The sequence below is a fragment of the Hyalella azteca genome, unplaced genomic scaffold (genome assembly GCF_000764305.2).
Source record: "Hyalella azteca isolate HAZT.00-mixed unplaced genomic scaffold, Hazt_2.0.2 contig9153, whole genome shotgun sequence".
Lineage (NCBI taxonomy): Eukaryota > Metazoa > Arthropoda > Malacostraca > Amphipoda > Hyalellidae > Hyalella > Hyalella azteca.
The window spans coordinates 176351-190550 of NW_025939230.1; the positions used below are offsets into that span (position 1 = coordinate 176351).

A 14200-nucleotide genomic window follows, 5' to 3' on the forward strand; every position below is an offset into this window, starting at 1 on the left:
CTCATTGTATTTCTGATTCAGGTATGTAGCATCAGGATTTCAAAAAAGCTCGAATATTATAATTTTACGAATAATTCCTCTAATTAGCCTAATCATGAAATTACGCCTAATTTCTTGAATTACGCCCAATTCTGTAAATTAAACCCAGTTTATTGAATCCGAAATAAGGAATTTTTAAAGCAAATAACATTAAAATTTATTTTTCCAAACAAATGAAATGAACATAAAATTGAATAAAATCAGTAACTTTTAAGAGTAAATTAAAACATTTCTCATGCGCACTTCACTTATAAACTTCTCGTACGCACAATGAGACTACAACACAACTTTCATATTCACGTAGACAATTATGCATAGGTTTAGACAACTTGTTTTAGGACCCCAAATTTAGGCTTTATAATAGCACTTACAATGCCACAATAATTTTGCTGAATATTAATAAGTCCACGCTCTCTCCAATGTCTTCACATTATCCTCGCTGTCCCATTTTAGTTATTTTTATCTCTTCATTAACGCCTCAGTTCTGCTATTTCTTTTTTAACTTTTTTATGATTTCACTTTTGACTTACGTTGGATTGTGTGGTTATTTTCAAGGAATTAAATTTCTTTTTTTTTCTTTTGGGAAAAATGTACGATTTCTTCACAAAAACAAAATATCATTTTTTTAGTGTAGAAATTTATCATTAATTAACTGCTTAACGGATCTAACGGATTAACTGATACGAAACTGCTTGTTATGAAGTCAACCAGATAATTAATTTGGCTCAGATTTATGCTCACGCTATGGGTATTTCAGATTCAGTCATCAACAACGCGTTTCAATCTGTACGTTTCCGCTTTTTCGAGACACGAAATTCATCTTCAATACCGCAGTCCACGTTTTCCTCTTCATTAATCTCTTCAGTTTGTGACTATTCCTGTAATGAAGTACCAGGATCTCCACTGCGCTGCATCTCCACCTTGCTTCTGCACACGGGGCAAGTTGACCTAATCGCAAACCACGGCAAGAGACAGCCTTCGTGAAATACGTGATTGCACGTGAGCTTTAGTACTTTGCAGCGGTCCAACATGTCTTCCAGGCAAACTGCGCATTTGCTTCCAACAAATTCACTTCCTTCACCAAGTTTAAACGCAATCAACGAACTCAAAATATCTCGTGGTAGCGCACCGTCTGAACTTGAAGACTGGCTCGTTTCGCCAAGGAAGTCGGTGAATGTCCCGATGGCAGGAAGAAGCAGCAGTTCAATAGAGAGCAAATCTAGCGCGTTAATATAAAATAAATCCTCGCTAGAATCGTCTCCTGAATCCTCAGGAGATTCATCGTCTTCAAAATTCTCAAATATATCAACTCCGTCATCATCAACGTCTCCTGAATCCTCAAGAGATTCATCGTCTTCAGAATTATCTACATCAACTCCGTCATCTTGAAGCGCAACACTGGGGGCATTTTGAACTCTCAACGGATCTTCTTCTGTTTGAGGAAGCTGTAAGGACATCGAACGCGCAAGGTGTTGAGCTAAAGCATCTAGTGAAGTGCCAAGAAAGTTATCGGTTACCCTATTGTCTGCATCTCTTGGTAAAAAATATCTAAGACCTAAATGAATGCTGAGTCGTGCGGTTGTAGGAGGCAACTGATCAGTTTAAGGTGTTTACGTCGCTGGGTCGTCCGAACTTCCAACTGGCCCCTCGGTTGAAGCATCTTAAATATCGTTTCCACTGTGCTCAGTTCCATTATAGGTATCAAAGTTAGTATTTTGTTGGTGATCGATAAAATCGTCGACTGCTCTGTCAGAAGTTCCTTGCTAGTCATCAGATGGAGTCAATAGTTCCTGCTGATCGCGTGACGGACGATCAGGAGTGGCGGGCTCGCTATCAACGAATGCTTGAAAGCTGATCCTAATTTCTTCATCTTCTTCTTATCCTCTTATAGTGAAGCTCCGATTGAATCCTGCCATCATGGAATTCTGAAATAATTTCTGGAAGGAGGCAGACCCGAAATAATGTAGAGACGCAGGTAGACTTAAATGTTTACACCTCGCGTAAGTTTGATACCAACAGGAAATGATTAAAATGCAACATGGAATCAAAAATAGTCTGTCTGTGATCTACAACAAATTATTGATGCATGAAATTTGAAAGTCGTGGACTGTGACTCATATTCTAACAAAGAATATAAAGGTATAATTTTAATTAGAATGAATATTTGTAAATTTTTTGGAAACACGGTCACATCACACAAAGCCAAGGTGAGGATTAAGAGCTTGAAGATATGCTGTGAGGGTGACAACAATATGCACTGATGTGAGTAAGATGTGAAACAATATAGATGTATAAACTTATTACGAATGTACTAAAGAGTAACATGACTTATTTGAATAAAAAAAATATTTGGAAATGAGTATAGATTCTGAATTAAAAAAACAAACTAGCGGTCTGAAACTACGGGTTAACATTTATCGGCCAATGATAGTGAGGTGAGGTGATGAAAGCTAGGAAATGAAAAAGCTCAATTTATAAATCTCGAACAATATTGTTTATTCATTTACTGGCCATCAGTCAGTCGAAACTTGATTATCTCTAATTTTTAAATGGCGTCAGTTCTCGCCTCTCCTTATATTTTGTAAGTGTTCATTAGTAGTCTCAGGTCAGCCGCCTTATAGGCTCTATCTGCGCATAGGTTTCGAGGCGTTGAAACGTTAAGCGTTCAGAATTTTTACGCAACGCTTTTACTGCCTCCCTGCAAGCAAATTGTGAAGTTCGATCATCACGAGGCTCGTCGCAAGCCTAAACCGGATTTCCAGGTAGACATTAAATACAAAGAATCTAATTTCAAAGAATCGCACGGATTTCGATTATGTTAACCAAATCATGAAATTTTGTATGAAGGAATTACTAATTCGTGTTTGTTTAGATAAGAGATGAAAATTGTAATAATTCTATTTATAAGTAAAGCCCGGAGGTTAAGACGGAATTAAGAGGCATATTGATATGCCTCTTGAGCGCATATGGCGTGTTCGCAATTTTTAATTTTTAAAAAAATTGTTCGAAATTGATTTGCGCTTTCCTGCAAATTTCTTACAAATTTATGCATTAATATTATTCTAGATCTCGCTCACATAAGTGCCGAGTGATGCCGCCCTCAATAGATCAACGGATGAATATTTTCAAACTCTGCATCCTTACTTTGGCTTTGTGTTGTACGAAAATATATAAAAAAATCTGGATAACATTTATGACATTAGTATTATCGGAAGTATTTAAGTCGCACTCCAGAGCGTTTTTAATTTCATGCATCAATAATTATAATTGATGATAATATCAATAATAATAACCAATTTACATGAGTTTCACCTTTCTTTATGTCAAATTTACGCGAGGAATAAACTTCAATGTCCGCTTATGTCCCAGCATTATTTCGGGTCTGCCTCCTTCCTGCATTTATTTTAGACTTTCATGATGGCAGGATTCGATCGAAGCTTCACTATAAGAGGATAAGATGAAGACGAAGAAATTACGATCAGCTTTCAAGCATTCGTTGATAGCGAACCCGACACTCCCGGTCATCCATCACGAGTTCAGTAGGAGCTGTCGGCACCATCCAGTGATCGGCGACAACAACAGACAACAGGGACAGAGTCCAGTGTCCAGTGATTGGGGACAGAGTAGACAACGATGTCGTCGGAAATGTGCAAGTTGCTGACTTTGATAGCAATTATGGAACTGAGTGTGGTGTGAACGAGCTTTAAGATGCTTCAACTGAGAGATACTTACGAAATGTTAACTACCAGCAATGTCAACGCCGTTAACTGATATTTCGCCTCAAACAACCGTACGACGCAGTAGCGCTTTAGTAAGCCCTCAATTTTATTTTCCAGAACTAGCAGGAATAATGCAATGCGATAACTTCTTTGGAAATTCACTAGATGCTTAGCTATACCCTCATGCTGGTATCAGACCTCACGAGCTTTCTCAGATAGAAGAAGGTCGATTTTGAAATCAAAGTTTAAACAACCGGCTTTTCATAATGGCATTAAAGTTGAACCTCGAAATTATTCTGAAGACGATGAATTTAGTGAGGATTCTATCGAAACTAACCCGCTGAATTTGTTACCTTCTGAAATGCTGCTTATTCCTCCCATTTCGATATTCTTTGACAATGTTGACGAAACAAGCCAGTCTTCAAGCTCTGACGGTGCGCTTCCACGAGATATTTTGAGTTCGCTGATCGCGTTTAAACTTCGTGAAGGAAGTGAATTTGTTGGAAGCAAATGCGCAGTTTGCCTGGAAGACATGTTGGACCACTGCAAAGTCCTGAAGCTCACGTGCAATCACGTATTTCACGAAGGCTGTCTCTTGCCGTGGTTTGAGAGTAGGTCAACTTGCCCCACGTGCAGAAGCAAGGTGGAGATGCAGCGCAGTGGAGATCCTGGTACTTCATAATAGGAATAGTAACAAATTGCCGAGAATAATTAGATCGAAATAGAAAATACAAACGCTAACAACGAAACCCTCGCGCAATACCATAGACTCAAGAATGAAAATGAACAATTGTTTCCGCTCCAGTAAGCTCTGGTTCCAAACGAAGACAACAATGTGCACGAACCACTGATTCAATCGGAGAAAATACAAACGTCGCAGAAAATGTGAACTGCGATCTTGAAGATGAATTGCGCGTATCATGGAAGCAGAAACAAACAGATTAAAACGGATAGTTGCTGTGAGAAACTGATATACCCAAAGTGTGAGTAAGAATTTGAGCCTAATTTCCAATAGTTCAGTTGACTTGAAGAAAAAATTGTATCGTTTCAGTCAATACAGTAAATCCGTTAAACAGAAATGTGATGTTTTGCAGTTGAGAATAAATCTTGAATTTGTCCCCTAAAAAACATCATTGGAATTCGACTCAATGAAATTTAAGAATTAAAAAGTCTATCGTAAATCAGCGGTAGAAGCGTTAAATAATCAAAATGGAGATGCAAGTGCTGAGGTGGTATTGAAGAGATGAATCTAGCTAAATGTGACACCGAGGACAATGTTAATGAAGACGTAGGAGGCATTGCGTGGCCTTATTAATATTAGACGTTTGTATTAAGCCTAAACTTGGGGTCCCAACACAAGTTCTCCAGGCCTATGCAGCTCAGCATACGTGATGGTGGAGGTCGCGCTGCTGTCTCTTTGTGCGCATATGAAAAGTTTGAATTTGCCTTTTATCGTTACTGAATTCAAATTATTTCATGTCAGTCAATTCATTTGTCCGGAAAAATAGATATTTGTGAATTGTGGCTTATTCAAATTTTTGTAAAACTTGCAAAGAATTTAGTGTAAATTTAGTATTTCTGGATTTTAGAATATTATTGAGACATATTATGCTTAATTGAATTGCATTTCCTGATTATGAAACCAACAGAAAGATAAAAGCCCAAACTTCAGGTGAATAGGTTAAACAGATGTTAATTCAATATCATTATTCATTTCAGCGGCCTCGTTGTTTCTCAATGCCTTCGACGACTTGCCTCTAATTTACCTCAAAATATTCATGGAATGAAAATCGTTGTAAACTTAGTTTCTTTGGATATATGATTCATCTAAATAGAATATTTTTTTTACAATAGAAAATAATGTGTACTACAAATATATTAGTAAAAGATCTTGAAGTTTCATAATTGTGGTTCTGAATAGTTGCAGCTCAGCTCCGCTCTTTCGTGCACTCCAGAAGTTAATTAAAACCTGTCGAATCATAGCTTTTAATTTTATCCTCACTTACATGCTGGAATTGACTCATTCAATTCAGCCAACATTTCGTTTTGATCATAACCAACATTATGTCAACATTACATTAACATCACGAGGAACATTAATACATCGTTTTAATGATAGAGATACGGTTTAAATTCCATGACCAAATGTTTTCGCGGAACAATCACTAACAAAAAATTTATTGATGCACTTTCTGTTACTAAACGGGTATGAGGATTGCACCTGTGCACGATCGAGTTTGTTAGCTGTGACAATAAAGTGTACAAAAAAAGCTCAATTTCGATTCTCGATTTAATCTTGGATTACAATCACGGAGTGCCAGCACCCGATTATTACATTAATATTGTTGAAGCAACCAAGATTATTACATGTCCTTATCCACGAATGAACATCTAGAACCTGATTTTTACTTATCTAAACGAGCATTTCTAATAGGTATTGGTTCTCCTCATATTTATTTTTGACGGTTGTAATTTTTTAATCTGTCAAATATGAGCGCTCAGACATATTTTTGTAAGGTCTGTAGCCTCGCATTTTTTTTGATATATCGTTTTTTTGCTTATTTGTTTTGAAATACTCTGGTAGAATTATATTATTTATTAGCCCATAAATGAAGAGAACGACAGAGGAATGTTCATCATTCAGGTCATAGGAGCAAATTTTCATTCAACATTGCATGCTACCTTATTTAACTATTTAATTTAACTTTGCGAACATTTTGAAAGAAAACTGAATGAATTTGGTACAAGAATTTAGCATGGTAGACCATATCAAAAAATCAGTGGCTTCACAGTGGTAACTTTTATCATTGATCTCAAACTGACAACACAGTTTGATTTATCAATCTGAAGCTTTATTTAGAAAGACAAATTTTGCTATGCACTAAGTCAAATCCAGGGTGTAGGAGAGTTACGACCTGGGTATAGAATACAGGCGGGAGCTCAATGACCAGAGAGGGAAGGCGCTTGGGAGTCCTAAGCTCCAGGAAGAGAAGAGAAAAAGCGATTCTGAGTGCCAGGCTCTACCCAAAGATGAGGGATTAAACTCATGAGTGTCAAGCGTTGGCGTTAGACGAGGGAGAGCCTTTGGATGTACCAAACTTCTGCAAGATGAATGGAAAGCTAAGCTGCAAAATTTACCCCCCACCTGTAACTGCGTGGGGCCCGGAAATAAATCTAGTTACGTGGGTCGTGCACCCATGACAAAACTGTTGTTGTTATGACAATCGTGGTTACAGAGAGTAATATTATATATTACACATTGTTAATATTAAATATTTTTATCAATATTAAACGCGTGGCTACAGAGTGAGTCAGAGATACTCCCTTCTATGAGAGGTTGATACAAACGAAATAATTAATTCAGATCTTGGCATGACTATTTTGCTTCTACAGATCAACTCGTCACTTATTTCCTGCCGCCAAATATATAAAATAAACCCATAGAAAACAGTCGCTTATAGCAGAATCTCATTACATCTCCTGCCTAATTAACTGCATATTTTATAGCATAACAATGTATGACTCGATAACAAACGCTTGTTACTGTCACTTCATATGAATTATAATGACTGACAGTGAATTATAATGACTGCCAGTGAATTATACTGACTGTCAGTGAATTATAATGACTGACAGTGAATTATAATGACTAGTGAATTATACTGACTGAATTATAATGACTGCCAGTGAATTATAATGACTGTCAGTGAATTATAATGACTGCCAGTGTATTATAATGACTGCCAGTAAATAATAATGACTGCCAGTGAATTATAATGACTGCCAGTGAATTATAATGACTGCCAGTGAATTATAATGATTGCCAGAGAATTATAATGACTGCCAGTGAATTATAATGACTGCCAGTGAATTATAATGACTGTCAGTGGCGGAGTAACACAATTACGGCCTCCACCTCCTCGGTCGGATCACCATCCAGCTCCCTATTTTCACTTCTGCTCGTATAGTGAATTAGGAAGTAGAAAAATGTAAGTTTACACAACGCTTCCTTAATAGCATTCGTGGTGCAGAGTTTTCCATTTTGGAAGATCAATTTGATGTATAGAAATGGATACATAAATTGAAAATACAACGAATTTTTGGAATAAAAATCGAAAATACTGACTGCGCTAATTCAAATCATTTAACATAATGAAAAATTCTTTTGGTCAAGTAAAACTTCCGAACGAACCGTGAGCTCAGCATCCTGTCTAGAAATATCGCATTAACCTTCGGGCTTGCTTGCCTTATAAATAATATAATTACACAAAACATTTCTGTATCTAACCTAAGCCATTGTGGTTATACAACCACAATAGTTTACTATAGAAATTGTTTATCAGTGTTTCAGTATTAAATTATAATATTACAAATTAAGGGCAATTTTTTTAAAATGAGGTTTGTAACTTACTATTTCGTGCCTGTAGATATATGCGAAACGTCCGTACTTAAATAACTAGCTTCAAGAATCCCACGTTCTTAAATGTAGTTTGCATTCTACGTTGTACTACAAACTTGCATGCCTATATCTTTCTATTGAAGTCTACTGACAATCTTGCATTTAATTCGTTTCACTTCCTTCCTGAACCAAGAACTCTCTGTCGCGCCAGCACTCTTCAGAACCTGCATTAGTTTAGTGTCTGCATTGGAGTCTGACTTATAGGCTTGCGACGAGCCTCGTGATGATCGACCATCACAATTTGCTTGCGGGAGGCGGCACAAGCGCGTTGAACATCGTTTCGTAATAAGTCTACGGGAAGAACGCTTAACTTTTCAGCGCCTTGAAACCTATGCACAGATTATAGAGTCTAAGGCGGCTGACCTAAGACTCCTAATGAACACTTGCAAAATATAAGAAAGAGAGAACAGACGGCAGGTAAAAATTAGGGATAATAAGCGACGACTGACTGATGATCGGTAAATAAATAGAGAATATTGTTCGAGATTTATAGTCTGAGCTTTCTCACTACCGAGCTTTCATCTCCTTCCCTCACAATCTTTGGCCGATAGATGTTAACAGGTAGTTTCAGACCGCGACTTAGTTTCTTCAATTCGAAATCTATACTTATTTCTCAATATTATTTGTTATTCAAATGAGTCATATTAGACTTATGTACATTTTGTACAAATTTATATACTATATTGTTCCAGATCTTGCTCACATCAGTGTAGATTGTTGTCACCCTTACAGCATATCTTTAAGCTATCTATCCTTAATTGGGTTTTATATGATATTGCCTTTTTTTTATATAAAAAATTATTTATCGCGTTTATTTTTTATTTATGAGATACTGTTTGAAACGTTATAAGACCGTAGAAATTTCATGCAAAAAAATTAGTTCGAAAACGCTCCCTCCAGATTCGACACTAGGGGTTTTGCTTCTTTTTACAGAGCCATTTGAACGATCGATTATCGAAATTATATTTTAATGTGACTTTAATTAACATTTTAATTGACAGTTGTAATTATCGAAATTACACCTGTTATACTGCCGAGTTTTAAATGTGTTGTACAAAACTAAATTCTATTATAAAATTTAACCCGTAATTTTTTAGAAAAACTGTACCTCAAGTTAAATGAAATTTCAGAATATGAAGCAGAATTTAATTTAAAATGCAAATCAGCTTCGATCTTTGACTTGAATATGCCTCTGGCGTCCTCGTTTAGGAGCCAAAAAACGTAAAAAACAATCAAAGCTTTAAAAAATAGAAATAATAATAATAAATAAAAAAAGAACATGATATCGGAATTAAACGAATTAGGGACAACGGGACTTGCGAGAAATAAATTTCAGCGCTGATATTTGGCCCATCAAAAATTTACGACCGACAAAAATAAATTTTGGGACCGCCGTTGCTTGTTCCAAATGCTTGTTTATATAACTAAAAGTTATGTTCTACATTGATATTCGTAGATGAAGACGCGAAATAATCTTGGTTGGCTTTAAGGCTTTGTGGTATAAACTGGGATTTCTTATTTCTTGCGTAAAGAGAGTCCGAAGCAATTCATTCATAATTCATTATTCGTTATTTTAGTGATCACTCATGGTTCGCATTTTTTAAAGTCTTCCTTCTACTGCATTAAAATCAATTTAGTTTCATAGCTTTTTCTTACTGGCCACATCCCTAACCTTGTAGATTATATAATACAGTTCTTTTATAGGGTTCAATTATTACTACTTGGAGTCTGCCTTTCCTTCCACTTTATGTGTTTCCCTCAATGACTTCGTAATCGCCGACTAAAATTGCAGGTTCGTTGCAAAAAAATTAAAGCTAAGTAACAATTTAGGACTGCAAAGAGACAGTCGGATGAAACTTTAGGTCAACGGAAATCAATATTCAATTTACCGCCTTCGTTTTTGTGGAATACTTTTAACTCCATTGGAAGGAAACTGTCTTTGAATTTCCGGAACAAGGACATGATCCATAATTTATGAATTTGAAGTTCTTTTCAACTTGTTCATGTGCGTGTTTTTCTTGAACTGTGGACTGAATAATTAATTTGATATACGAATACAGCAGATTATTTCTAGCGTTTTCACCCATATTACTTTCACTCTACTGGAGTTGCATGCAGTTGAGTTCGTCATGTTTTTATAGTAATAATGGTTTACCATGGGTTTATCTGGCAATGCAACCGACGGCCTTAGATACCATAACTTGAAATAAATTCAAAGAAAATTCAGAATTTTTCTTCTGCGTGGGCGTGCGCTTGTTCGCCGCAATTGTAGGCCTGGTTGAATTAAAAATAGAAGTTGATATTTTTGTACACATTATACATCTTCATTAATTTTTAGTATCTGAATGTGTATTACTATATCTATTGTTGTTAATTATTCCTAGGAAAGAAGAGGTCTTAGAATTGAAAGTGTATCATGAGCATTAAAAGTGCTCACTAGATCTAGATAGCGGAACTGCCACGAGATGTTGCTGCTGTGACTAAAACAAAAAGTTGGCAGAATTAAATAATTCAACTCAACAATAAAAGTGACGGTGAAATAAAAAAAAGTACGCTGTATGTTTTAATTTCACGATTGCAACGCATGAATGGAGCTGAGCTGCAAATATTTGTAACCACAGGTACGGAGCGCCTAGGATTTTCACTATTATAGATGTAGAATTCATATAGATTTCGGCCTCCGATTGTTTCAACTCCTATGACCATTAAATAAAACGATTTTCATTCCAAGAAATTTTTAAACTTTATTAGAAACTAGTTTGTGAAACGGGTCGAGAAACATCATCGAGGTTACTGAAATATTCTGTATGTACAATGATAAAAGAGTGAAAAGTTGTTAAGCAAATTTACATAAAATTTTATCCATAATCTTCATATTGGCTTCAGAATCAGGAACTGTAATTCTCAGTAACTAAATATTGCTCAATAATGTTCGTAATACATAAAATTGGAACTTTACTCCTAAGTCTTTGTAAATGACACAAAAAATTAAGAAACCGCAATACATTGAATTTTAGTTTAGCAAACATGAACAGACAAGCCTGAAATAGAATAAAATCAGCAACGACTGAGGTTCTATTTCGAAATTTCTCGCGCGCACAATGAGACGGCAACGCGACCTCCTCCATCACGTAGGCTGATCTGCATAGGCTTAGAGAGCTTGTGTTAGGACCCCAAGTTTAGACTTAATACAAACGCTGCTTCATTTTAATAATACCACGTAATGACACCTCGTCTTCATTTACATTGTCCTTACTGACACATTTAGCTGGATTCATCTCTTCATTACATCCTGAGCTTTTGCATCTACATTTAGATTATATCCTACTTCAGATTAACGCTGGATTATTCGATTCTTCAATTTCATGGAGTTGAATTTTACGAATATTTCTATGTGGGCTAATTCAATATTTATTCGCGGATACGAAATATCTATTTTTCTTTCAGAGCAAAATTGCTTAACTGTAGGCAGATTCACTGGATTGACTGAAACGATACTGATTTGATACACAGTCCACTAAAATAATCGAAAATTGTACAAAATTTATATATATTATATATAAATTATATAATATATAAATTATAATTATATAAATTATAATTATATAAATTATAATTATATATATATATATATTCACACTATAAGCTTGCATCAGATTCACACATCAACAAGCATTTCAATCTAATCGTTTCCGCTCCCATGATACTCGAAATTCGTCTTCAAGATCGCAGTCCACATTCTCCGAGACATCTGTATTTTCTCAGCATTCAATCAGTGGTTCGTGCGAATTATAGTCTACGTTCGGAACTAAAGTTTACTGGAGCGGAAACAAATGAGTTCTGTTCTGACCGCCGAAGAAAAAGGTGTGCTGTGCTGAACTCCCGTGACGGAAGCCGGCTTCGGCCGGTTGCTACGTCATCGTTCTCGAATATTGAAATGCCCATGAATGTTGTGTAGTGCTGACTTGCTCCGAGGCATTGAGCCGGCGAAGGAGCTACTGACCATAGATGAATACCTTTCAATGCTCCCTGCATCCTACTACTAAATGCTGTTCAGCTGGGATGACTCGGGAATAAGTTTTTGTGCGTCGCCTAATCCTGACTGGCTTCGCCAGGTGTACTGTGTAGAACCGTTACATTACAAAAATGCTAAGATAGCCCCATGTGTGGTGAGTGCCCCCAGGAGAGTGGTTAGTGCCCCCAGGTGAGTGGTTAGTGCAGGGACTCTCTGCCCTGGAGTGGGACTCTCTGCCCTGGAGTGGGACTCTCTGCCCTTGTGTGGGACTCTCTGCCCTGGTGTGGGACTCTCTGCCCTGGAGTGGGACCCTCTGTCCTGGAGTGGGACCCTCCAGGTGTCCACCGAGGTGAGACCACACCGGGGTGACTCTCCACCCTGGTGTGGTCTCCACTTTGGCGGCCCCATTCTGTAGTCATTCAGCCGTCGACAAACAACTCTTCAGAACACCTAAATTCGTAGCTGAAAATAAAGTTCCTTAAATTCCTTAATTAAACTATTCTGTCATGGGGCCGCATTGAACTAGTCTTCAGAGGCTCCCATAAACTTTGATTAAAGAAGAAGAAGAGCGGAAAAATTGTTCATTTTCACTCGTGAGTCTATAGTATTGCACGCGGATTTCGATCCTACCGTCGATCGGTATTTTCTATTTCGCCTTCAATATTATTCTCAGTTTGTGACAATTACTCTTATAAAGTACCAGGATCTCCTGTGTACTGCATATATTTATAATATTTAATTCGCCGCCTCCGTTTCTGCGGAATACCTAAATTCTTTTGGATGGAATCGGTCCAAGAAATTCCGGGACAAGGACGTGATCCATAATTCATGAATTTGAAGTTACTTCCAATTTGTTCATGTGTGTGTTTTCTTAAACGGAAGAACGAATTATTTTTTTGATAAACTGTTTACTGTTATTATTTTAAGTGATAATTTGATATAATAACACCGTAATTGAAGCCCAGAATGCAGCTTAATACTATAAAAATATATTATAATAATATAATAAATCTTTCGTTCAAGCCTGAAAGACTCATGAGTGCTATCTTCATCGTGAGTGAAGTTGTATTGCTAGATAATTTGCTGCTGATTATTCTGAGGAAATATGCAGTCATGGGATTAAAAGTGATGATGATCATTAAAAGCAATCAATATCCATTGGTAGAGGAACACTCACTTGACGTCGATGTTTTGATCATAACGCAATGGTGACCGAATTTGAGGATTCAGTTCAAGCCTTTTACTGAGGATAAATAAAAAATATGATGCTTCAGGTTTTAATTTCATGACTTTATGGAGCAGAGTCGCAAAATTTGTAACAAAAGGTAAAAAAATTCATTGGCTTTCATTTTTCTACAAATATAATACCCATTAATTTCAACCTACCATTGCCAAACAAATAATAATTGATTTAAATAACTCAAATGTCCAAAAAATGATAATATATAATGATTTTAATTTCACGAAGATTTTGAAGTAAATCAGAAGCTAGTTCGTGAAACGGGTCGAGAAACATCATCGAGGTCGCTGAAATATTCTGTATGTACAATGATAAAGGAGTAAACATTTGTTAAGCAAATTCAAATAAAGTTTGATCCATAATCTTCATAATCATAAATGTAATTCCTAGCAACATAATATTCCTCAAAAAAAATTCACAAATCCTACAGTTATTGATTCCTCTATCCAAGACCACATAAATCCTACAGTAGAAACTTTTCACCTAAATCTGTGTAAATGATGAAAAATTGCAATCGGACATACAAAATACACAAAATTTTAATTTTGTAATATGTGAACTGACAAACGATAAGTAAAACACAATAAGCAACCTTGAAGGTTCAATTTAGAAACTTCTCGTACGCACAAAGAGACAGCAGCACGACCTCCACCATCACGTAGGCTAATCTGCATAGGCCTGAAGAACTTGTGTTGGGACCCCAAGTTCAGGCTTAATATACAACCGCT

General features: G+C 36.4%; 1 protein-coding gene across 1 annotated transcript; it reads right to left on the reverse strand.

The window, feature by feature from the left end:
- Positions 1-293: 293 nt before the first annotated feature.
- Positions 294-1968, reverse strand: LOC108671050 (E3 ubiquitin-protein ligase RDUF2). The gene has a single exon (XM_018158532.2). It carries the CDS (start codon positions 1494-1496, stop codon positions 912-914), a length of 585 nt encoding a protein of 194 aa, XP_018014021.1. The 5' UTR covers positions 1497-1968; the 3' UTR covers positions 294-911.
- Between the last annotated feature and the right edge of the window lie 12232 nt (positions 1969-14200).